Source organism: Lepus europaeus, chromosome 2 (genome assembly GCF_033115175.1).
Source record: "Lepus europaeus isolate LE1 chromosome 2, mLepTim1.pri, whole genome shotgun sequence".
Lineage (NCBI taxonomy): Eukaryota > Metazoa > Chordata > Mammalia > Lagomorpha > Leporidae > Lepus > Lepus europaeus.
Window position 1 is genome coordinate 155,102,155 of NC_084828.1, and position 20,737 is coordinate 155,122,891.

A 20,737-nucleotide genomic window follows, 5' to 3' on the forward strand; every position below is an offset into this window, starting at 1 on the left:
AATTTTTGATTTCTCTTTTGATTTCTTCTATGACCCATTGTTCATTCAGGAGCATGTTGTTCAGTCTCCATGTGTTTGCATACTTTCTAGGGATTCCTGAGTTGCTAATTTCCACCTTCATTCCACTGTGGTCTGAGAAGCTGCATGGTATGATTCTAATTCTTTTAAATTTGCTCAGATTTGCTTTATGGCCTAGAATGTGGTCAATCCTAGAGAAGGTTCCATGCACTGCTGAGAAGACTGTAAAATCTTTAGATGTAGGATTGAAAGTTCTGTAGATATCTGTCAGATCCATTTGGGCAATAGTATCGATTAAATCTGCTATTTCTTTGTTGAACTTCTGTCCGGATGATCTGTCTATTTCTGAGAGTGGAGTATTGACGTCTCCCAGTACTATTGTATTGGGGTCTAAGTCTCCCTTTAAGTCCCTTAACGTATCTTTTAAATAAACCGGTGCCCTGTAATTAGGCGCGTATACATTTATAATAGTTACATCTTCCTGTTGAATTGAACCCTTAATCATTATATAGTGTCCCTCTTTGTCTCTCTTAACAGATTTTGTGTTAAAGTTTATTTTGTTTGATATTAATATGGCTACACCTGCTTTTCTTTGGTTTCTGTTGTTGTGAAATATCTTTTTCCAACCTTTCACTTTCAGTCTGTATGCTTCTATGTTGGAAAGATGTGTTTCTTGTAGGCAGCAAATAGATGGGTTTTGTTCCTTAATCCACTCAGCCAGTCTTTGCCTTTTAAGTTTAGATTTCAATCCATTAACGTTCAATGTGACTATGGATAGGTAGTAACTTTGCCCTGCCATTTTCCCAAAGATATTTTCTAGTATATGCTTTGAGTTTTCTATGGTCTTTTACTGGTAGGTTTTCTTCCTTTACCTTCTTTCATATTGATGACCGTGTTTCTGTGTTTCTGTGTGTAACACATCTTTAAGCATCTTTTGCAGGGCAGGACGAGTGGCAACAAATTCTTTCAATTTCTGTTTGCTGTGAAAGGTCTTTATTTCACCTTCATTCACAAATTTGAGCTTTGCAGGATATAATATTCTGGGCTGGCAGTTTTTCTCTCTTAGTTCCTGGGCTATGTCTCGCCATTCCCTCCTAGCCTGTAGGGTTTCTGATGAGAAGTCTGCTGTGTGTCTAATTGGAGATCCTCTAGGAGTAATCTGGCATTTCTCTCTTGCACCTTTTAGAATCTTTTCTTTATATTTCACTGTGGTGAGTTTGATTACAACGTGTCGTGGTGAGGGTCTCTTTTGGTCATGTTTATTAGGGGTTCTGTGAGCTTCCTTTACTTGGATGTCTCTGTTCTTCTCCAAACCCGGAAAGTTCTCTGCTACTATCTTGCTAAAAAGGCCTTCTAATCCTTTCTCTCTCTCCATGCCTTCAGGAATTCCTAGAATTCGTATGTTGGGTTTTTTAATAGTATCCTGTAGATTCCCGACAATATTTTTTAGATTTCTAATTTCTTCTTCTTTTCTTTGGTTTGACTGTATGCTTTCCTGTGCTGTGTCTTCTAAGTCTGATATTCTCTCTTCTGTTTCCCTGACTCTGTTTTTAAGGCTCTCTAATGTGTTTGTCATTTGATCTATTGAGTTCTTCATTTCATTATGATTTCTCATCACTATCACACTTTCCTGTTCTACTAGTTTCTGCATTTCATTCTGGTTCCTCCTTAAGATTTCATTTTCACGAGAGAGATTTTCTATCCTGTCCAATAAGGATTTCTGTATTTCAAGATTTGCTTTTAAAAACTTCTAAATATTTTTATCATAAATTTTTTGAAATCCGTATCTTGTGTTTCTTCTATCTCATCATCTTCAGAATCTTGGCCTGGGGTGTTTTGTTCATTTGGGGGTGTCATAATGTGTTCGTTGGTCTTGTTCCCATGGTTTCTGTGTTTATTGCTTGGCATTTTGGAGGAATTCTTTGAATTATTTCCTTACAGTGGTTTTTTTTCTTTTTTTTTTTTCTTGTTATATTATGACTGTGTTAAGTGGGCTGTCTGCTATTGGAGTAGCCTTGGTGGCCTGAGATGTGTGAGGGCAAAGAGCTTTGCTTAGTTCTTCAGGGTTAGGCGTGGTAGATCTCTCTCTCTCTCTCTCTCTCTCTCTTTATTTATTTATTTTCAGGAGGGTAGTAATACCACACAGCTGAGCAGAATTGATGGTAGTTAGTTTCCAATCTCTGGCTTCTGTGGGTATAGGAATCGTCTGCTTTTTTTTTTTTTTTCCCACAGATCACCCAAAGTATCTGTGCTGTGCTCAATGTGGGTTCAGTTTCTCCTTCAGTTTCCCACCGGGTTGCTAAGGTTACCGAATTGTAGCGTCTCTGGAGAGTAGTCACATGACCTCCACGAGCACTCTCACCCCACCGTCTCTCTATTTTTTTTTCCCCCACCTCAGTTCATTAGTTCTACCCTTTTATTAAATCCTAACCTCCTGGTATTTCACCTCCCCCTCCCCACCAGAGTCAGGATTTTCTGTCTGACTCAGTTTGAGCTCAGCTCTGAGTTCACGCGCACAGCCCTGTTGTGCACAGCTCTGACGTCATGCACAGCCCTGAGGGCGCACACCTTTTATGTATATCGAGAATGGCGCCTGCTCTTTGTCTCTTGCCTGCCTTTGCTAGGTGTGCGGAGACAGAAACTCGTCCGGACTGGTCCCCCCCCCGACCCCTATTTCTTTTTCTTCTCTCCTGAAGTTAGTTTGGTGAGCTCTCCCTGCACAGTTTCCAGCCCAGTTCCCTCTCTGTCTGCCCCTTCTCCAGCCAACGTCTTGGATTACTGAGCTCACCTCCCCCTCCAGTGTGGATGTGAAGACTCGGAGCCGGAGCCGTGAGCGTCCTTGCTCTCACCGCAGGTCGTCTGTGTCTCCTCCACTAGATCCAGAGGAGTTTCCTCTGCATTTTTTTCCCCTGGGCCTTTCCCTGTATTTACTGTAATTCCTCTTATATCAACCTATCTTTCCCGGATTATCAATGTGTGACCTCACTATTCGCCATCTTGGCTCTGCCCCCCGACAGTCACTTTTAAATATATGAGTATTATTTCATATATTCCCTGCAATAGCTAATACTGAGTTCATTTTCCTGCTCTTAGTTGTCACCTTGCCTTGTCAGTAGATATAACTATCTATTCACTTGGAATATCACCAAGCAATCAAATTCAAGTGGGAGTTTTATTACCTACTTCTTCCCAGGGTACCCTTAGCAGAAAACTGGATCAGAAGAGGAGTAGCTGAGACCCAAACAGGCACTCTGAAATGTAATGCAGATGTCTGAAATAGCATCTTAACCATGGTGCCAAATACTCACCTTCAGCAGCTACATTTTAATGAGGTCCCTAAGTGATTCATATGTTTGATTCATATATGTTTGAGAAGCACTGATTTAGGAAAACAACCCTGGGACTCAGCAACTTGACAAAGCTCATACTAGCAGTAAACAAGAGAGCTGGAGGCATGCCTAATGGCTAAAGCTATCTATATCCTCTTCCTGTTATGCCTCTCACATCACATTGGACCTGGGGGTGTTCAGGTTTCCTGAATCCCATTGAGATGTGTTTTTTTTTTTCTCCAATCCAAGCTGTAACAGAAAGATTTTAAAAAAACACGTAGCCCTGGCAACTCATGACTAGAGCCTAGGGAGATTACTGACGCCATGAACAGGAGTGTCAAATTGTTAAATCAGCAACAGGAGTCACTGTGTACTTACACCCCATGTGGGATCTGTCCCTAATGTGTCGTCTAAAGCCAAGTGATGCTATAACTAGTACTGAAACAGTATTTTTCTGTGTGGGCACAAACTGATGAGGTCTTTACTAATTATATACTGAAGTGATCTTCTGTATATAAAGAGAATTGGAAATGAAAAAAATAAAACAACCTGGTGTTCAAATGGAAATGGCATAGAAAATTAATTAATTTGAAAAAAAAATTATGTAGGATCTCTGTCTTTAATGTGCTGTACATTGCTATTTAATGCTATAATTAGTAATCCAATGGTAGTTTTTTCACTTTATGTTGCTATATGGGCAAAATGTTGAAATCTTTACCTAATATATACTAAACTGATCTTCTGTATACAAAGAGAATTGAAAATGAATCTTTACATGAATGGAAGGGGAAAGGGAGCGGGAAAGGGGAGGGTTGCGGGCGGGAGGGAAGTTATGGGAGGGGGGAAGCCATTGTAACCCATAAGCTATACTTTGGAAATTTATATTCATTAAATAAAAGTTTAATAAAAAAAAAACACGTGTTTGTGTCTAACTTAGTAACAAGAGCACTATATTTTTGTTTTATTTTCAAATTTTAAATTATTCAGCTGTTTTATTTGTTACCATATAGGGAATTATTGCAAAACTTATGTATAGAATACTTCTCATTAGTGCATATTTAAGCAACTGGGCAGATGTATAATGAGTTGACTGCTTTGATAAAATTAAACATTGATGAAATATATATTTGCACAGCAATAATGATGCCATAATTTGTATAAATAATAACACATGTGTTTCTCTAATCATTTAGAAGAAAAAAACATGCAGTGGTGAAAGAATCATCAAATATGTCTAGCTTACAAAGCAGATAATTTTCAAGTACAATTTTTTCATGTGAATAAAATTTTATTAATTTATAGCATCTATTACAACTTAAAAAAATGAAAGAAGTGTATTTGAGTCAAAAACAATGTGGTTGCTACCAGAAACCTGTTATCAGGATATTGTAATTTTTAAAACTTCTTTGTACATCATGGGAGGTACACCTTTTTAATATATTCCTCCATTGCAACATAGTTTGATTTTATACAAAATGTTTCCTGGGTTCCAAGCTTAAGCTTTTTTTTTCCCTTCCTCTTTTCTCTTCCTTACTCCCATTTCTTTTCTTTTAGAAATTTAATTGTCTTTAAAGAATAACTCAAGGAGGGTACATCCCCTGTGAGCTCTTAGACATAACTTTAACTTATGAGACATAGTAAATGGAGGTGATTCTTGAGAATAAGTTTTTACTATTAACTCTTTGAGGACAGAGGTCTGCATGGGAAGTTGGTGCAGAGTGACTCTTGTTGTTTATTTAACAAATAACAATCTTATGTATGACATCAGTAATCACCCAAGGCTCTTGACATGAGCTGCTCAGGCTGTGGAAGCCTTTTGGATCCACTGGCTCAACAGGGCCATAAGCAAAGTGGAAGTTCTCTCCTCTCTTCAGAGAAAAGTACATCCTTCTTTGGTGGCCATTTCTTTCCACTGGGGTCACATCCACAGGGGTCCTTTATGTAGGACCTTTTTTTCCAGTGTGTCTTGGCTTTCCATGCCAGAAATGCTCCTCCTGGGCACACCAGCGAGGCTGGAATGCCTTTAGGTCTGATTCTGAGTTCAGAGTGCTACTTAAAGCTATTGTCATTCTATGGGTCTGCTGTATGGACTACTTCACATGTTGGAGCCTTCACTTCTTTTTAATTCTGTCTATTATTGTTTCCAAACATGTATCCCTATTTATATGATCACTTTAACATTTGATCTTATCTATATGGTCACTTTACCATTTGTTCCTATCCATTTAATCTTTATATCTTTATTTTTACCAGGCAGCTAGAGGGATTTTGGGGTCCTATGGCTAACTGTTAAGCTGTACCCTTAGAAGTAGGTCCACAGGAATGTATGTAGTACTATACTGCTTTGCAGTTGCCAATTTCATACATTTCACAATTACAACTTTAGGATCCTGGTAATTCTCCCCACTATGCCCTCCCTCAAACCCACACTCCCACCCCTTCCTCTTTCCTTTCTTATTCTCACTCTTATTCTTTACTAAGATCTGTTTACATTTAGCTTTAAACATATATGATCAACTCTATATTAAGTACAGCATTCAATGAATAGTATGAAAGAGAAAATATAAGGAAAATATTATAAAGGAAAAGATAAAAATATAGAATAAGAAGCTGTTGCTCAACAGTTGAGAGAAGGGCTGTTCCATATCACTGCTTTGTAAAGTGTCTATTTCATTTCCACATGTTGTCCTTAAGGTTCTCTGTTAGTTATCACAGGTCAGGGAGAACATACAGAATTTATCCATTTGGAACTAGCTTGTTTCACTAAGTATGATATTTTCCAGTGCCCTTCATTTTGCTGCAAATGATCAGATTCATTTTCTTTTTAATGCTGTATAGTAATACATGTTGAACATATCCCATAATTTCTTTATCAAGTCTTCAGTTGATGGGTATTTGGGTTGATTCCATGTCTTTGCTATTGTGAGTTGAGCTGCTATAAGCATGGAGGTACAGATAGCTCTTACATATGCTGATTTCATTTCCCTTGGGTAGATTCCTAGGAGTGGAATGGCTGGTTCGTATGGTAGGTCTAGAGTCAGACCTCTGAAGTATCTCCACACTGTCTTCCATAATGGCTTTACCAGTTTACATACCCACCAACAGTGGATTAGGGTACCTTTTTCCCCACATCCTCACCAATATTTGTTGTTTGTTGATTTCTGTAGGAAAGCTATTCTAACAGGGGTGAGGTAAAATCTCAGTGTGGATTTGACCTGCATTTCTGCAATGGCAAGCAATCTTGAACATTTTTTCATGTTTCTATTGGCCATTTGGATTTCCTCATTTGAAAAATGTTTGTTTATGTCCTTTGACCATGTCTTAACCAGATTGTTTGTTTTGTTGTTGTTGAGTTTCTTGATCTCTTTGAATATTCTGGTTATTAATCCTTTATCAGTTATACCATTGAAAAGATTTTTTCCCATTCTGTCTGTTGTCTCTTCATCTTTCTGATTGTTTCTTTCATAGCACAGAAGCTTCTTAACTTGATGTAATCCCACTTGTGAATTTTGTCTTTGATTGGCTGTGCCTCTGGGGTCTTTTCCAAGAATTCTCTGTCTATGCTTATGTCTTGTAGGGTTTCACCAATATTCTCTAATAAGTTGATAGTGTTGGGTCCATTTTGAATGGATTTTGGTGAAAGATGTCAAGTAAAGGTCTTGTTTCATGCTTCTGCATGTGGCGATCCAGTTTTCCCAGCAGCATTTGTTGAAGAGACTATCCTTGCTTCAGGGTAGATTTTAGCTCCTTTGTCAAAGATAAGTTGGTTGTAGATGCTTGGATTGATTTAAGGTGTTTTTATTCTGTTCCATTAGTCCAATCCATCTCTTTTTGTACCAGGCTGTTGTGATTATAACTGCCCTGTAGTATGTTTTAAAATCTGGTATTGTGATCCCTCTAGCTTTGTTTTTGCTGTATAAGATTGCTTTAGCTATTCAAGGTCTCATAGAAAAATGGGAGTTTTTCTATATGAATTTCAACATCATTTTTCTATATCTGAGAAGAATGCCTTCGGTATTTTGATTGGTATCACATTGAATCTGTAAATTGGTTTTGGAAGAATGGACATTTTGATGATATTGATTCTTCAAATCCATGAACATAGAAGATTTTTTCATTTTTTATCTTTAATTCTTTCTTTAATGTTCTGTAATTATCATTGTAGAGATATTTGACATCCTTGGTTAAATTTATTCTATGGTATTTCAGGTTTTTTGTACCTATTGTGAATGGAATTGATCTTAGAAGCTCTTTTTCAGCTGTGGCATTGTCTGTGTATAGAAAGGCTGTTGATTTTTGTGTGTTGATCTTAAATACTGCTACATTTCCAAACTCTTCTATGAGTTCCAATAGTCTCTTAGTGAGGTCTTTTGGATCCCCTATGTGTAGATCATATCATCTGCAACTAGGAATAGTTTGACTTCCTCATTCCCAATTTGTATCTTTTGATTTATTTTTCTTGTCTACTGGCCATGGCTAGAATTTCCAGGAATATGTTGAAAAGCAGTGGTGAGAGTGGGCACACTTGTCTGGTTCCAGATCTCAGTGGGATTGTTTCCAACTGTTCAATAGGACACTGGCTGTGGGTTTGTCATAAATTGCCTTGATTGTGTTGAGAAATGTTCCTTCTATTCCCAGTTTTCTTGAAGATTTCATTATGAAGGCATGTTGTATTTTGTCTAATGCTTTCTCTGCATCTATTGAGATAATCATATGGTGTTTGATCTTCAATTTGTTAATGTGATGTATCATGCTGATTGATTTGCGAATGTTGAACCATCCCTACATACCACGGATAAATACCCCTTGATTTAGGTGATTGATCTTTCTGATGTGTTGTTGGATTCTATTTCTTGTATTTTGTTGAGGATTTTTGCATCTATGTTCATCAGAGAGATTGGTCTGTAGTTCTCTTTCTCTGTTGTATCTTTTTCAGCTTTGGGAATTAAGATGACACTGGCTTCATAGAAAGAATTTTGAAGCATTTCCTCCTTTTCCATTTGTATGAAAAGCTTGAGAAGAATTAGAGCTCGTTCTTCTTTAAATGTATGGCAGAATACAGTGGTGAAGCCATTCAATCCTGGGTTTTTCTTTGTTGGGAGGGTCCTTATTATTGATTTGAGTTCTTTCTTGGTTATTGGTCTGTTTAGGTTTTCTCTGTATTCGTAGCTTACTTTATGTAGGTCATATGTACCCAGGAACCTATCCATTTCTTTTAGGTTTCCCATTTTGGCATCCAGTTCTTTGTAGTAATTTCTGATGATCTTTATTTCTGTGGTGTCTATTGCTACATTTCTTTTTTCATCTCTGATTTGGCTAATTTGGGTCTTTTCCCTACTTTTTTTTTTTTTTTTTTTTGGCTAGTTGAGCCAATGGTGTCTCAACTTTATTTATTTATTTTAAAAACCAGTCTTCATTTTACTAACCTTTATATTATATTATTGATTTCAATTTTGTTGATTTCTTTTCTAATTTTAATTATTTCTGTTCTCCTACTAGTTTTTGGGTTTGGTTTCCTGTATATTTCCAGGTACTTGAGATGCATTGGTACCTCGTTTATTTGGTGCCTTTCCAATTTCTTGATGTAGGCTCCAATTGCTATAAACTATCCTCTTAACACTGCTTTTGCTGTAAGCCATAAATTTTGAATTGTTATGTTGTCACTTCCATTTATTTTCAGAAATTTTTTGATTTCTTTTTTTGATTTCTTCTATGACCTACTGTTCATTCAGGAAAGGGTGTGAAGGGCTGACTCCCTAATCGTTCATTTATTTTTTCCCCACATGGAACTTCAAAAGCAGTTCTCCAAGCACTCCCTCCCACTGCTATCCATGGCTCCATAAGCGTGCAGATTTCCCCATCACCTGGTCCACCATGCCAGTGCTGTCTTCTCCAGGTTTAAACCTCCATTGTTTTTTTTAAATTTGCTCTTTTGGCATGGACCTGGGCTGTCTCTGTTGTTCTTTCTGGGTTTCCCACTGCAAAGTCCCCATGGCTTTATGACAGGCGTGTAGTTCCTATCCTTCTTTGAATTATTAATTTTGCCCCATGTGATTCAGACCATCCTGTCACTATTCCACCATCCTGGAACCCCCAAAGCTTAAGCTTTTGTAAGATACATATTTATCCCATATTTTAGCATCTCTGAAATTGAGATTTGTATTTTAATTAATGGCATGTCACGATTTCATTGACAGCATTTTTTCCTTTTTGCAATCAATAGGATCTTAGATTCAATTGAAGAGGGGATTAAATTCCTCAGTAAGCTTAATCCTATTTCAGAAGGAACACTAAAATGAATCAAACAAATGGGACAGAATGGAGACATCAATCTCACCAGTATTCAGTCAATAAGGGAAGGAAGAAATATAGAATAACAAAGAGAGATTAAATCAATGAAGATCACATAGAACCACAGAGAAAGATCTGTAAAAGTGAGCAAATTTAGAAAAAGAGCAGGAAAGAAGAATAGAGAGATGGAATGCAAAAAGAAGAGAAAGTGAAGCATCAAGGTGGAAAATATAACCAACAAATCTACTGCTGTAATCATTATTGCCTAGATGTGTGTCCTGTGGCAGATATTGAACTTGCTGCCTGTTTTCATTACATACATTGGTCAGTAGGGGTCTTAGAGCATGCAGTGTGGTGGGTGTTCTCAGTACCTTCCAGAAAATATTTTCTCTTCTACCATATATAGGTAGACCTGCAGGAGTGGCCCCACCCCAATCACACACACACACACACACACACACACTCCCTAAACACTCCTATCTTTCCACTGCCTCTGACACTCTGATATTTCATTCAAAAAGAATAAAAAAAAAAACCTGCAATTGTCTTAAATGAAGGCTAACACTTCTGTTTGTTCTTTCAGGTGATAACAAGATTATCGAACAAATCTACAGTCCCACAGGTATGGCTTGTGCTAAAGAACAAAATTGTACTTACATTTTGAAGAATTTGTAATAAATCTGTCCTCCCCTTCAGGATTTTGTGTATTTATATTTTACTTTCTCTAACTGGTTTCCTAATGAGAGATGTGGTGACTGACTTTCTTGAGTTGGAGTATAGTGTAATATTGAAATGCATCTCTCTGTATTAAGTGTTGTTGTAAGGTATTTGTCACTAAAGTGTGCCAAAAGTAACAAAGTCCTGAAGTGTTGATCTTAGAAGTGTTTTTTCTTGGTCTGAAAATTGTTAGGCACATTTTTTATGTATGCATACAATTTCTTGCTAGTATCTATAACATTTAAAATATGGTTCAGAGATATCCAGGAAAGAGCTTAGCTTCTTCTAAAATAATTTCAACTTTTAAGGAACTTCGGATTTCACTGAAGACTTTCTCAAAGAAACGCTGGTTTCTCAGATTTATTAGCTAGACCTTTCTTACTAATAATCCAGCAACAGGAATCTTGTCAACAGCTTCTTTCCTTGCTTTGTACTTCTTTTAAAGTGGGCCTCACACATACTCAGAGTGGCAAAAACATACCCAGGTATACACATGCATGAGCACATAGAAACTCAGGCACACAAATAGACCCAACTATGTCATATATTACAAAAACAATGATGATTTACTGAAGATGGTAAGGAGAGAAAATAGGGTTTACTTTTAAAACTCTATAGAGAAACTTCTTTAAAGGCTTTTAAAGTACCTGAGTGCTTCAAGCAAGTTTTTCTTTGGCCTTATTTGTCTTCTCATCTCTACAAAGTGCCACCTCAGTAATCAGCAAAATAGTCTTAATGTTTTGACTCTTTCTTCACAGCAGCATTGCTTTTTTCCCAAACTTTCCTTGGCTCCATTAGTTACGAAGAACATTCTTACCTCTTTTTTTATTTTCCAATTTGAATTTTTCACTCATTCAAAGAACTCTGTGGAGGAAAATACATACCAAGAATAAAACATCTTTTACTTTCAACAGAAAAATCCCTCTATAGAAGATAGGCTGAACTTCATTGGCAATGTTAAAAAAAAAAAAAACCAACAAATGACAGAATTTTCAAGACAATAGGTATTTCTTTCTTTCTCATGGAACAGTCTAGAGATGGAAAATTTGACTACTTTAGTGAGTCAATATATTCCCGGGATTTATGGAAAATTTGACTACTTTAGTGAGTCAATATATTCCCGGGATTTCTTCCTTTTGCTTCACCATCTTCAGCATATGGCTACATTAATCAAGATCTCCTCATTGTCTAAGGTACCTGCTGAACATCCATCTCTTGCAGCCAAATTTCAGATTAGAAATCAGAGAAATGTAAGAGTTGGATAAAAGCTTTTCAGTTGCTAAAAGCCTTCCTAAAAGTTTATTAAAACTTGTGCATATGGAAGCCATGATCCCAGAAGTTTGCCTCACATCCAGAAGCTGAGAAAAGTGCTCATCAGACAAGGGGCATTACTAAGAATTCTGTTAACTAAGAAAGAGAGGTCGCATAAAATAGAGGTCACCCATACTCTCTGATGCATCTTCCTTGATAGAAATGTTATTCCCATTTTTCTATGATCATTATAATAATTGCTTGGGCAAGCACTTATTGAACTCTTTAGACATTGTAAATGCTTAATTTCCATTATCTAACATCTAATGTTTTCCTTACACCATCTCTAATTTACAGGTGAGATAACCAAGACATTTAATATATACAGCACTTGCTGGAGTTCACAACTGTTCATTCACACAACTACAAGGACTCTGTAACTGAGAGTCCATGCATTCAACTGCTGAACTCTTCTGCTTCCCCCTTAGTCAAGAGAGATCCAACTGGATCTAGTCATGTGTGAGCTTGAAGTAATTATCACAACAAAATGCCAGGGACTGCATTTGAGATTTCTTTTAAAATGGATGTGAAACTTCATTGCCTGTAGGAAAATGTTTTCCAGGAAGACAGTGAAGGGATAGGTCACATGAGGTGGGAGAAAGCTATGGCTGAGCCCTGTGACAGTGTATAACAGTTGAATCTAGCTACCCAAGTGAGGCAGGGTTTCCTACACAGAGGATGCAGGAGAATGTAACTGGTCCTCCTGCATAGATGCTAGATACTGAGCTAGGTGCTTAGTCATATAACAAATAGGTCCCTTCTGCAAGAGGTTAGGTGGGATCACTAACTCTTTTTGGAAGTAATGACTGTTCCCTTGATTGCAAGAATCAGTATCCAAGCAACTAATCGAAGGCACCAGATCACCATGACAGAATGGAAGTATGACATTTAAACGAATCTGAAGAACTACAAATGCTTGGTAGACTATTAGTCTGGAGATTATTAAAGCCAACAGAGCTTTCTTGAAACAAAGGAATGGTTAAATTGGCAATGCAAATACAAAAGGAGTCTAATTAGAGAATGTAGTCATTGTTTTTCATTTCTTTGATAAGTTTGCCCTGCTACGTCTTTAGCTATTTAAGCTAATTTTTCTATACCATAATGCTAATATACAAATGTTCCCTTAAAATTCCATGCAGGTCTGATTTTATTAAAAGGACAATGCATTAAATACTTTGAAAAACAAAAGGCAAACAAATAAAAGCAACATCATGAGTATCTCAAAAAAGAATTTTCGGCTTCACTGTTAACAAAACTAATGACACCTGCTTGGAAAGATGAGGCCAGGGATGCCATTCACTCAGGAAATTTTGAACCATTAACATTAGAATAGAATTGGTAGCTACGGCCTGTAAGTCACCACAGTTCTTTTTCACCTCTATCATTACAACTGTTATAGATATAGCAAGATCTATATCTACCCATTAATCAACTCTTGAAGTTATAATCATGTAAGCCATGAGTTATAAATAGTAAGTCAGAGATTTTTATGTGATATCTTATTTTTATTATAAATTATTTGTGAGCCAGTAAAATTGATGTATCTTCAAAAGAAAGTGATGCACAGAAAAATGAATTAAGTTCTTTTGGAAAATTTTAAAATATGTCTGTGGCAAAACAATATGCTGTGATAATGACTCTGTTGAGGGCATTACCTTAGCTTTTGCTGCCTTTTCTGCTCTTTCCTTGCAACATTACCTCTTCAAAGCAAGATCAGGTGGTTTGCACTATTTCTTGCTTGCGACCGGTGAGAGCAAAGAGAGTAGAAAACAGGGAGACTGAGATACTTCCAAAATCTTTCATCCATGTGATCCAACATAGGAAATAATTTTTCTCAAGGATAATACAATTTCAATGGCTGATATCCACTTAAAATGCATTTGATACACACTGAGAATAAAAACAAGGACCAAGACTCTCCATTAAAATGTAAAAGGTTTTTATTCCCAGGAGCATGCTATTGTATACTATTAAAAATAATAGGTTGATTAAAATCTAGATGCAGATATGGTAAAAATTCACCTTTCACACAGCTCTACATCAAGAGAATTTAAAACACCAAAGTGAGACTAAAATTAAAAAAGCAGAGAGGAGAAACTTGGAAAAGGACAAAAGTGAGAAGGCTTTCTTTTTTTTTTATTTGACAGAGTTACAGACAGTGAGAGAGAGAGACAGAGAGAAAGGTCTTCCTTCGGTTTCCATTGGGTCACTCCCTAAATGGCCACTATGGCCGGCGCTGCACCGAGCTGAAGCCGGGAGCCAGGTGCTTCCTCCTGGTCTCCCATGTGGGTGCAGGGGCCCAAGCACTTGGGCCGTCCTCCACTGTCCTCCCGGGCCACAGCTGAGAGCTGGACTGGAAGAGGAACAGTGGGGACTAGAACCCGGCGCCCATATGGGATGCCGGCGCCTCAGGCAGAGGATTAACCAAGTGAGCTATGGCACCTGCCCCAGGAGACTTTCAATACCTGAAAAAAATAATAAAAACTGAAAAACTTCAGTGTTAATGAGAGGTGAATTTCTAAAGGATTTGGTTTTGTTCACATAAAGAACTCCAGCATGAATGATGTCTCTCTTAAGAGATCTTTGCATCTGTACTAATCTATATTATCCACTGATTTAGTCAGAGCCCAAGGGAAATGGTAGCATCAAGAAGAGACTCCCATCCATTGTAGAAGATGAGGAGGAGGAAGAGGACGGGGAGGAAGAAGAGACAGCGTCCCTCTCTCCCATCTATACAAGGGGATCCTCCTCTTCTCGCAGCAAGAAGATTGGGAGCAACAAAAGTTACCTAGGACTAAGCTTAAAGCAGCTGGCCTCAGGAACAGTGCCATTTCACTCACCTATCAGAGTCTCCAGTTCAAATTCCCCCAAAGCCAAGCAAGAGACTGATCCTCCTAACCATGGTAAAAGGAAAGAGAAGAACTTGAAATTGCAGCTTTCAACCTTGAATAGTGTTGGGCCCCCAGACCTCAGTCCGAGGTAAGAGTTCCCATCATGTAACTCTTTTTCTCGGTAAAATGCTACTGTTTATACAGACTGGTACCTGTCTATTAAATTATCAAACCTGGGAATTTCCACGACAAAGGTGCCAAGCCTGAATTCTGCACACAGTAGGCTAGATCCTGTTTACCAAGAAAAGAAAACTAGTTAAACTCCTGATACTTATTTTAATACAACTATTTAACTCTTACATTGACCAAGACTAGAGTGGAAGTGTCATTAAATTTATTTTCTTGGATGCTGTGACCATTAGATTAAAACATTTTCTCCTGGCTAGACCACTGCTTTTAATGTGAATTTAGGTTAAAGGATTTCTGTCTATTAAAGTTTTAATCTAAGAATAAATGAGTCTACACTCTACAGTAATGCTGTCCAATAGATATATAATGTAAGGTAAAATTGGGAGCCACATACGTAATTAAAACTTTAAAAAGTTAAAAGAATTTTAATAATGCATTTCATTTAATATAAAGTAACTTTATTATAATTTTAAATGTGAACAATATAAAGTAATTAATGAAATAATTTGCATGGCTTTTTAAATGTTCAAAACCTTGTGCATATTTATTCTTGTAGCACAGAGGAATTTGAACTAACCACATTCTACATTGCAGGTACTCAGTCTCAGGCTACGTAAGTCTCATGGCTACCATAGTGCAGATCACTGCTCTAGACTATCTAGATATGTAGCACAATGTTTTCTAAGTCTTTTAGATATACAAGAACCCATAAATATAAATTCACAACCAACCAATTCCCTTTATTATATATAGAATTGTTGATGGGATTGAAGATGGAAACAGCAGTGAAGAAAGTCAGACTTTTGACTTTGGCTCTGAACGTATCAAACCAGAGCTCAGAATTTCTCCTCCTATTGGAGGTAAGTTCTATTTCCAATCTTCTCTCAAATGACAATATTTGCTTTGAACTTGTAATATATGGCATTGCCATTTCATTTTTGCCTTTCTGTTCTTAGAATATTCTCCCTGTGATAGAAGTTTACCAATGCTATTGAACAATGGATGTGAGTCTGTGCCATCTTAAAGTTATTACGAATTGTTTGTAATTGTTCTTCTGTCCAAGTTAAATGACCTACTGTTTATCAGCTAAGGTAAATGGTGTTAGAAGATGCGAATTACTACTGGTCATTAGTGAGTAACCCGTGTTCTCCTGGTGTACATTCAGACTAATACACAGGAAGTTTACCTTGAGGAAATGCCATGCTGGATGTATACTATAAGAATGTTGCCTAGGAGACCAGCACTGTGGTGTAGCAGTGAAAGGAGCCGCCTGCCATGCCGGCATCCTATCCCTACTAATGCCCTGTGAAAGTAGCAGAAGAGGGACAAAGTATTTGGGGCCCTGCCACAAACATGTAAGATCTGGAAGAAGCCACTGGCTTCTGGCTTCAGCCTGGCCCAGCCCTGACCATTGTGGCCACCTGGGGAGTGAACCAGCAGATGGAAGATCTCTTTATCCTTCTTTCTCTATAACTCTGACATTCAAATAAATAAATAAATCTTTATTAAAAAAAAAACCTTGTTGGTTATATTTAACAATTTATTTAGTGAGAGGCTAGGTTATTGCAATATGCCAGGAGTTAAACAATTTCAGAAGGATAAAGCATGTTGGAAATAATGAGGGTCATATGAATTACTAGCTTCTACTGATGGAGATTAGTATAAAAATACCACCAAATCCAGCCTAGACCTCTCTTCCTTTCAGTCATGAGTTAACTGCCCATTAAATGGAGTCTAGTAACATGATGAAAGCCATACATGACAAACTCTAAAGAAGACACGCACATATTTGATAAAGACAAAAATGAGAAGTACTAAACAGGCATAGGAAATTCAAAGTAATTGTCAGAGGCAAGGCTAGTAACCCTCTGCTAACCCTTTCTTTCCTTCCCACCAAGACCAGAGATCCCTGGATCAGAATTTACTGCTAATTAGCCAATCTCTCTGGAAAAAGCTAAACCCAAGAAAGATATTTGCATGTATAGTTCTGCAGGTGTGTCGCAGTCTGGGATACTACCAGTATTTCATCTCAGTCAGCATTTCTTCCTGACACCGATCACCTTCTGGGGAATTGAAGGGTCTTCATAAGACTTCTTGGTGGTGCGTGTCGGGTGAGGAGAGTACAAGAGGAGAAGTTCAATCTTGACTTGTTAATTCAGCTGACTTACATATGTTGTTGTTACTCTGCTTAAGGCAATGTTCAAAGAAATCAAATTACAATACATTAGTTAATTAGCCATGAAAGCTTTCATAAGTGTCAATTGGAACTTTCTTCTTTGGTTCACCTGGAGAAAATTCAGAGAATCTCTCCAGGTCTATCCACGTTTTCTTGGTCTCACCACCCACTTAGCTTCCTCCTTTCCTTTTCTGTATCATCTACTCCTCCACTATCTATCCAAGCAACAAATTCACCACATAACACCAGCTAAGTATCTCTCAGGCTTTTTAGTCTCACTGATATCACTTTTTCTTGGCAATATCTCATGCCTGTGTTACTATCAAAGTCTCTTCTCTGGTTTCACTATTTTCTGTATGGAGTGAACTTTTTAAAACTGCAAATTTATTTGTATTTCTTTACTTTTATGCTTTAAATCCTGGAATGATTTCCTTTTATGCTGAGAATGAAATCTGAAATTATTGCAAGTTACTTTTTAAATGTCTTGTTTCATGCGATATGCTCCAATATTATTATTCAATGGTGTCTAAAAGATTTATTCACTTACTTTGAAAGAGTTACAGAGAGACAGACAGACACACACACACACACACACGGGGCGGGAAGAGATACCTTCCATCTGCTGGTTCACTCTACAAATGGCTGCAATGGTCAGCACTGGGTGGGGCTGAACCCAGCACCCAGGAGCTTCATCCAGCTCCCACATGGGTTTCAAGGACCAAAGCACTTGTGTTATCTTCTACTGCTTTCCCTGGCTGTTAGCAGGGAGCTGGTTCAGAAGTGGAGCAGCCAGGACATGAACTGATGCCCTTGGGGGATGACAGAATTGCAGACAGTGGCTTAACCGACTATACCCCAAGATGAATGGATTTCCACTGAAAAATATCACTGCAAAATGAGATTTGGGACTCTGCTTTGGGCCAGTTTGAGTAACTTTTCTTCCTTCACAAATAAAATTTTTACTCATAATTTATCAAAATTAGGATGTTCATATAATAAGAGATATAGATCTTAATATAGATATAGCTTTATTCTGCCAAATATTTTCCATTACAGCTAGCACTGACTCATCTGTACGTTTTGTCCCTGACAGAAATAAATATATCTAGAAGAGCAATGCCAAAAAAAAAAGGTAGAAAAGAGGGATGAGGGAAATGGGAGAAATTACCTTTTAGAATGACACAGGAAGAGACAGGAAACACACAGTAAAGGTTAATACCGGAAAAAGGTGGAATAAAGATATTCTCACGCACACACGAATCAATAATTAGAAAGGGAAGAAAGGGAGAAAAGAAAATTTAGCTTGGGCACTGACTGTGGTACATTTTTAGAGACTAGGCAAAGAAGAGAAAATGTGCCATTCAGGAGCATCATGGCAATTGTGTTCAGGGGAACTGAAGATTTGGTATGGACATATCCAATCACTGTGGCCACAGTCACCATCATGATGTGTGCTTAGTGCACTGGGCACCATCCAGAGAAGTGCAAGAAACTTGTCTGGTCCCAAGAAGATACAACCTACAGTGCACAGACATCAGAGAAGGTTAAAGGCTGTAGTTTGCTCTCTCTTTCACATTCCAGGTGCCCCAGTCCTCAAATATGAAGTTTATTCCCAAAGTACTTATTCTTTATGTATGTCACTTTTCAGACCCAGAGATTGGAGCTGCTGTTCTCTTCATCAAAGCAGAGGAGACCAAGCAGCAAATAAACAAACTCAACAGTGAGGTATGGAATTTTCTTTGGTCATGCTGGAGTGGTAAGATTATAATTCTAGCTACAAGCAACAGTACAATACAGTAATTACATGCATGTACTCCATTGTCAAACCACCAGGAGTGAATCCCTCTTCTGCCTTATATAAGTTATGCAAGCTTTCACTCATGGGCTCTCAAACTCCGTTTCTTCAAATGTAAGGGAGAGGTGCACTGGTTAATCCAGTGCTTGAGACACCCACATCCCATAACATAACCTAGCTGGTTCAAGTGCCAACACAGCTTCCAATACAGCCTCCTGCTAATGCACCTTGGAGGCAGTGGATGATGGCCAAAGTACTAACGTTTACCACCCGGGTGCTCCACCCAGATGGAGTTTCTGGCTCTTGTCTTCAGCCTAGCCTATCCCCAACTGTTGTAGGCATTTAGGAGTGAACCAATGGATGGAAGATGTATTTGTGTCTTTGACTGTATCTTCCTCTCCCTGACCCTCTCTTTCTGTCACTCTGCCTTTCAAATGAACAAAAAAAGAATCTCTAAACATATATGTATATATTAACAAAAGAAAGAGACAGTATGGCTTACCTTAGGGTCCATTGTGAAAATAAATGAGATAACCTAGGTAAATCCTTTAGTGTAAAATACTCATTAAATAAATGATAATTGTTATAATTACTGTTATAAATTGATTGTTATTTGGTTTGATTTGCATTCTGTTTTTCAGCTTTTTTTTATGTCCTCCAGTTTTTAATGAGTTCATTAAAAGGTAATAGTCCATAGAAGGATGCTATTTCTCAGAGTAATCAAATGGCCTGAGCTATTTTATTGTGGTAGATCTACATGTCACAAAATTCCTCCATTTTAAGTGTACAATATCAAGATCTAGTAATTTTATTGAATGAGACAATCATCACCATAAATATATTTTAGAATACATTTTATCCTCAATTTTATCTGTCATACCCATTTACATGTAATCCTTATTCCTAGGATACTGATATTCTACTTTCCACAAATGGGTCTTTTGGGGCCAATACATATAAATAGAGAAATCAAGTAACTTTTGAATTACTACATTAATTTGAGTGCCCACATACACCCAAAGGTAAAGCAGATTTTGAGAAATTTTGAATGCAAACATTATTTTATTTGTGGAGGTTATGTAGGACGCAAAATAAATAGTAAAGGACAGAAAAATAAGAATGTGTTAATAAGATTATGAAATCTGTGGACAACTGGGTCTCCATCCTGCTGTGGACCTGGCTAGGACAATTGATCAACCAGAAGCATCAATCTCAATGCAGAGTCACAAGTAATATGAAGAAAACAAGATATCCTGATACTCCTAAAAGAGCACAATAACTTTCTGAACACAGATCCCCCCACAAAAAAACATATTGACAAAATACATCAAAGAGAATTTAACACAAGCACCAATGATTATAAGTATTCTGAAAGAGATAAAAAAAATACATACAGATGGTTAAATGAAATCAGGAAAACCATGTGTGATAGGAGTACGAAATTCATCTAGGAGATTGAAAGCCTATAGAACCAAGTAGAAATCCTGGAAATGGATCCTAGAAATGGGTAACTCGCTAAGTTAAATAAAAAATACAGTAGAAATATTTAACAATAGACTGGATCAAGTACATGAAAGAATACCTACAATTGAAGTCAAGTACTTTAAGTAAAAAAAAAAAAAATTAAATGAGTGAATACAGCCTCTGGGACCTTCAAGATACCATTCAAACAAACAAATTTTAGATTGTGAGAATACCTGAGAGAAAGGAAAGAAACAATGGCATAGAATCCTCTTCAATAAAATAAGAGCTGAAAACTTTCCCTATCTGGAAAAAGATACAGACATAGACAAAAATATGGACCCATAGAATCCCAACTAGACATGACCACAACAGATCTTCAGAATGACACATTACAGTTAAGCCCTCAAAATATAACACAGAGAGTTTGAAATTCTGCAAGTGAAAACTGCCAAGTCAACTTTAATGGAAACTCTATTAAAATAATGGCATACATGTCAACAGAAACCTTACAGGCCAGGAGGGAATGGAAGTATAAATTATGAAAGAAATGGCAATCCAGAATATTTTGTCCAGGTCAACTATCTTTCATAAATAAAGGAGAAACAAAGACACTTGA

At 37.4% G+C, this 20,737-nt stretch overlaps 1 protein-coding gene across 1 annotated transcript in view; it reads left to right on the forward strand.

Moving 5' to 3' along the window:
• Window positions 1-20,737, forward strand: part of KCNH8 (potassium voltage-gated channel subfamily H member 8) — a 445,135-nt gene that overhangs the window by 396,381 nt on the left and 28,017 nt on the right. Inside the window, exons 12-15 of the mRNA XM_062179144.1 lie at window positions 10,222-10,260; window positions 14,287-14,645; window positions 15,440-15,546; window positions 18,511-18,587. Coding sequence (XP_062035128.1) covers window positions 10,222-10,260; window positions 14,287-14,645; window positions 15,440-15,546; window positions 18,511-18,587 — 582 coding nt within the window. The remainder of the gene's footprint in view (window positions 1-10,221; window positions 10,261-14,286; window positions 14,646-15,439; window positions 15,547-18,510; window positions 18,588-20,737) is intronic.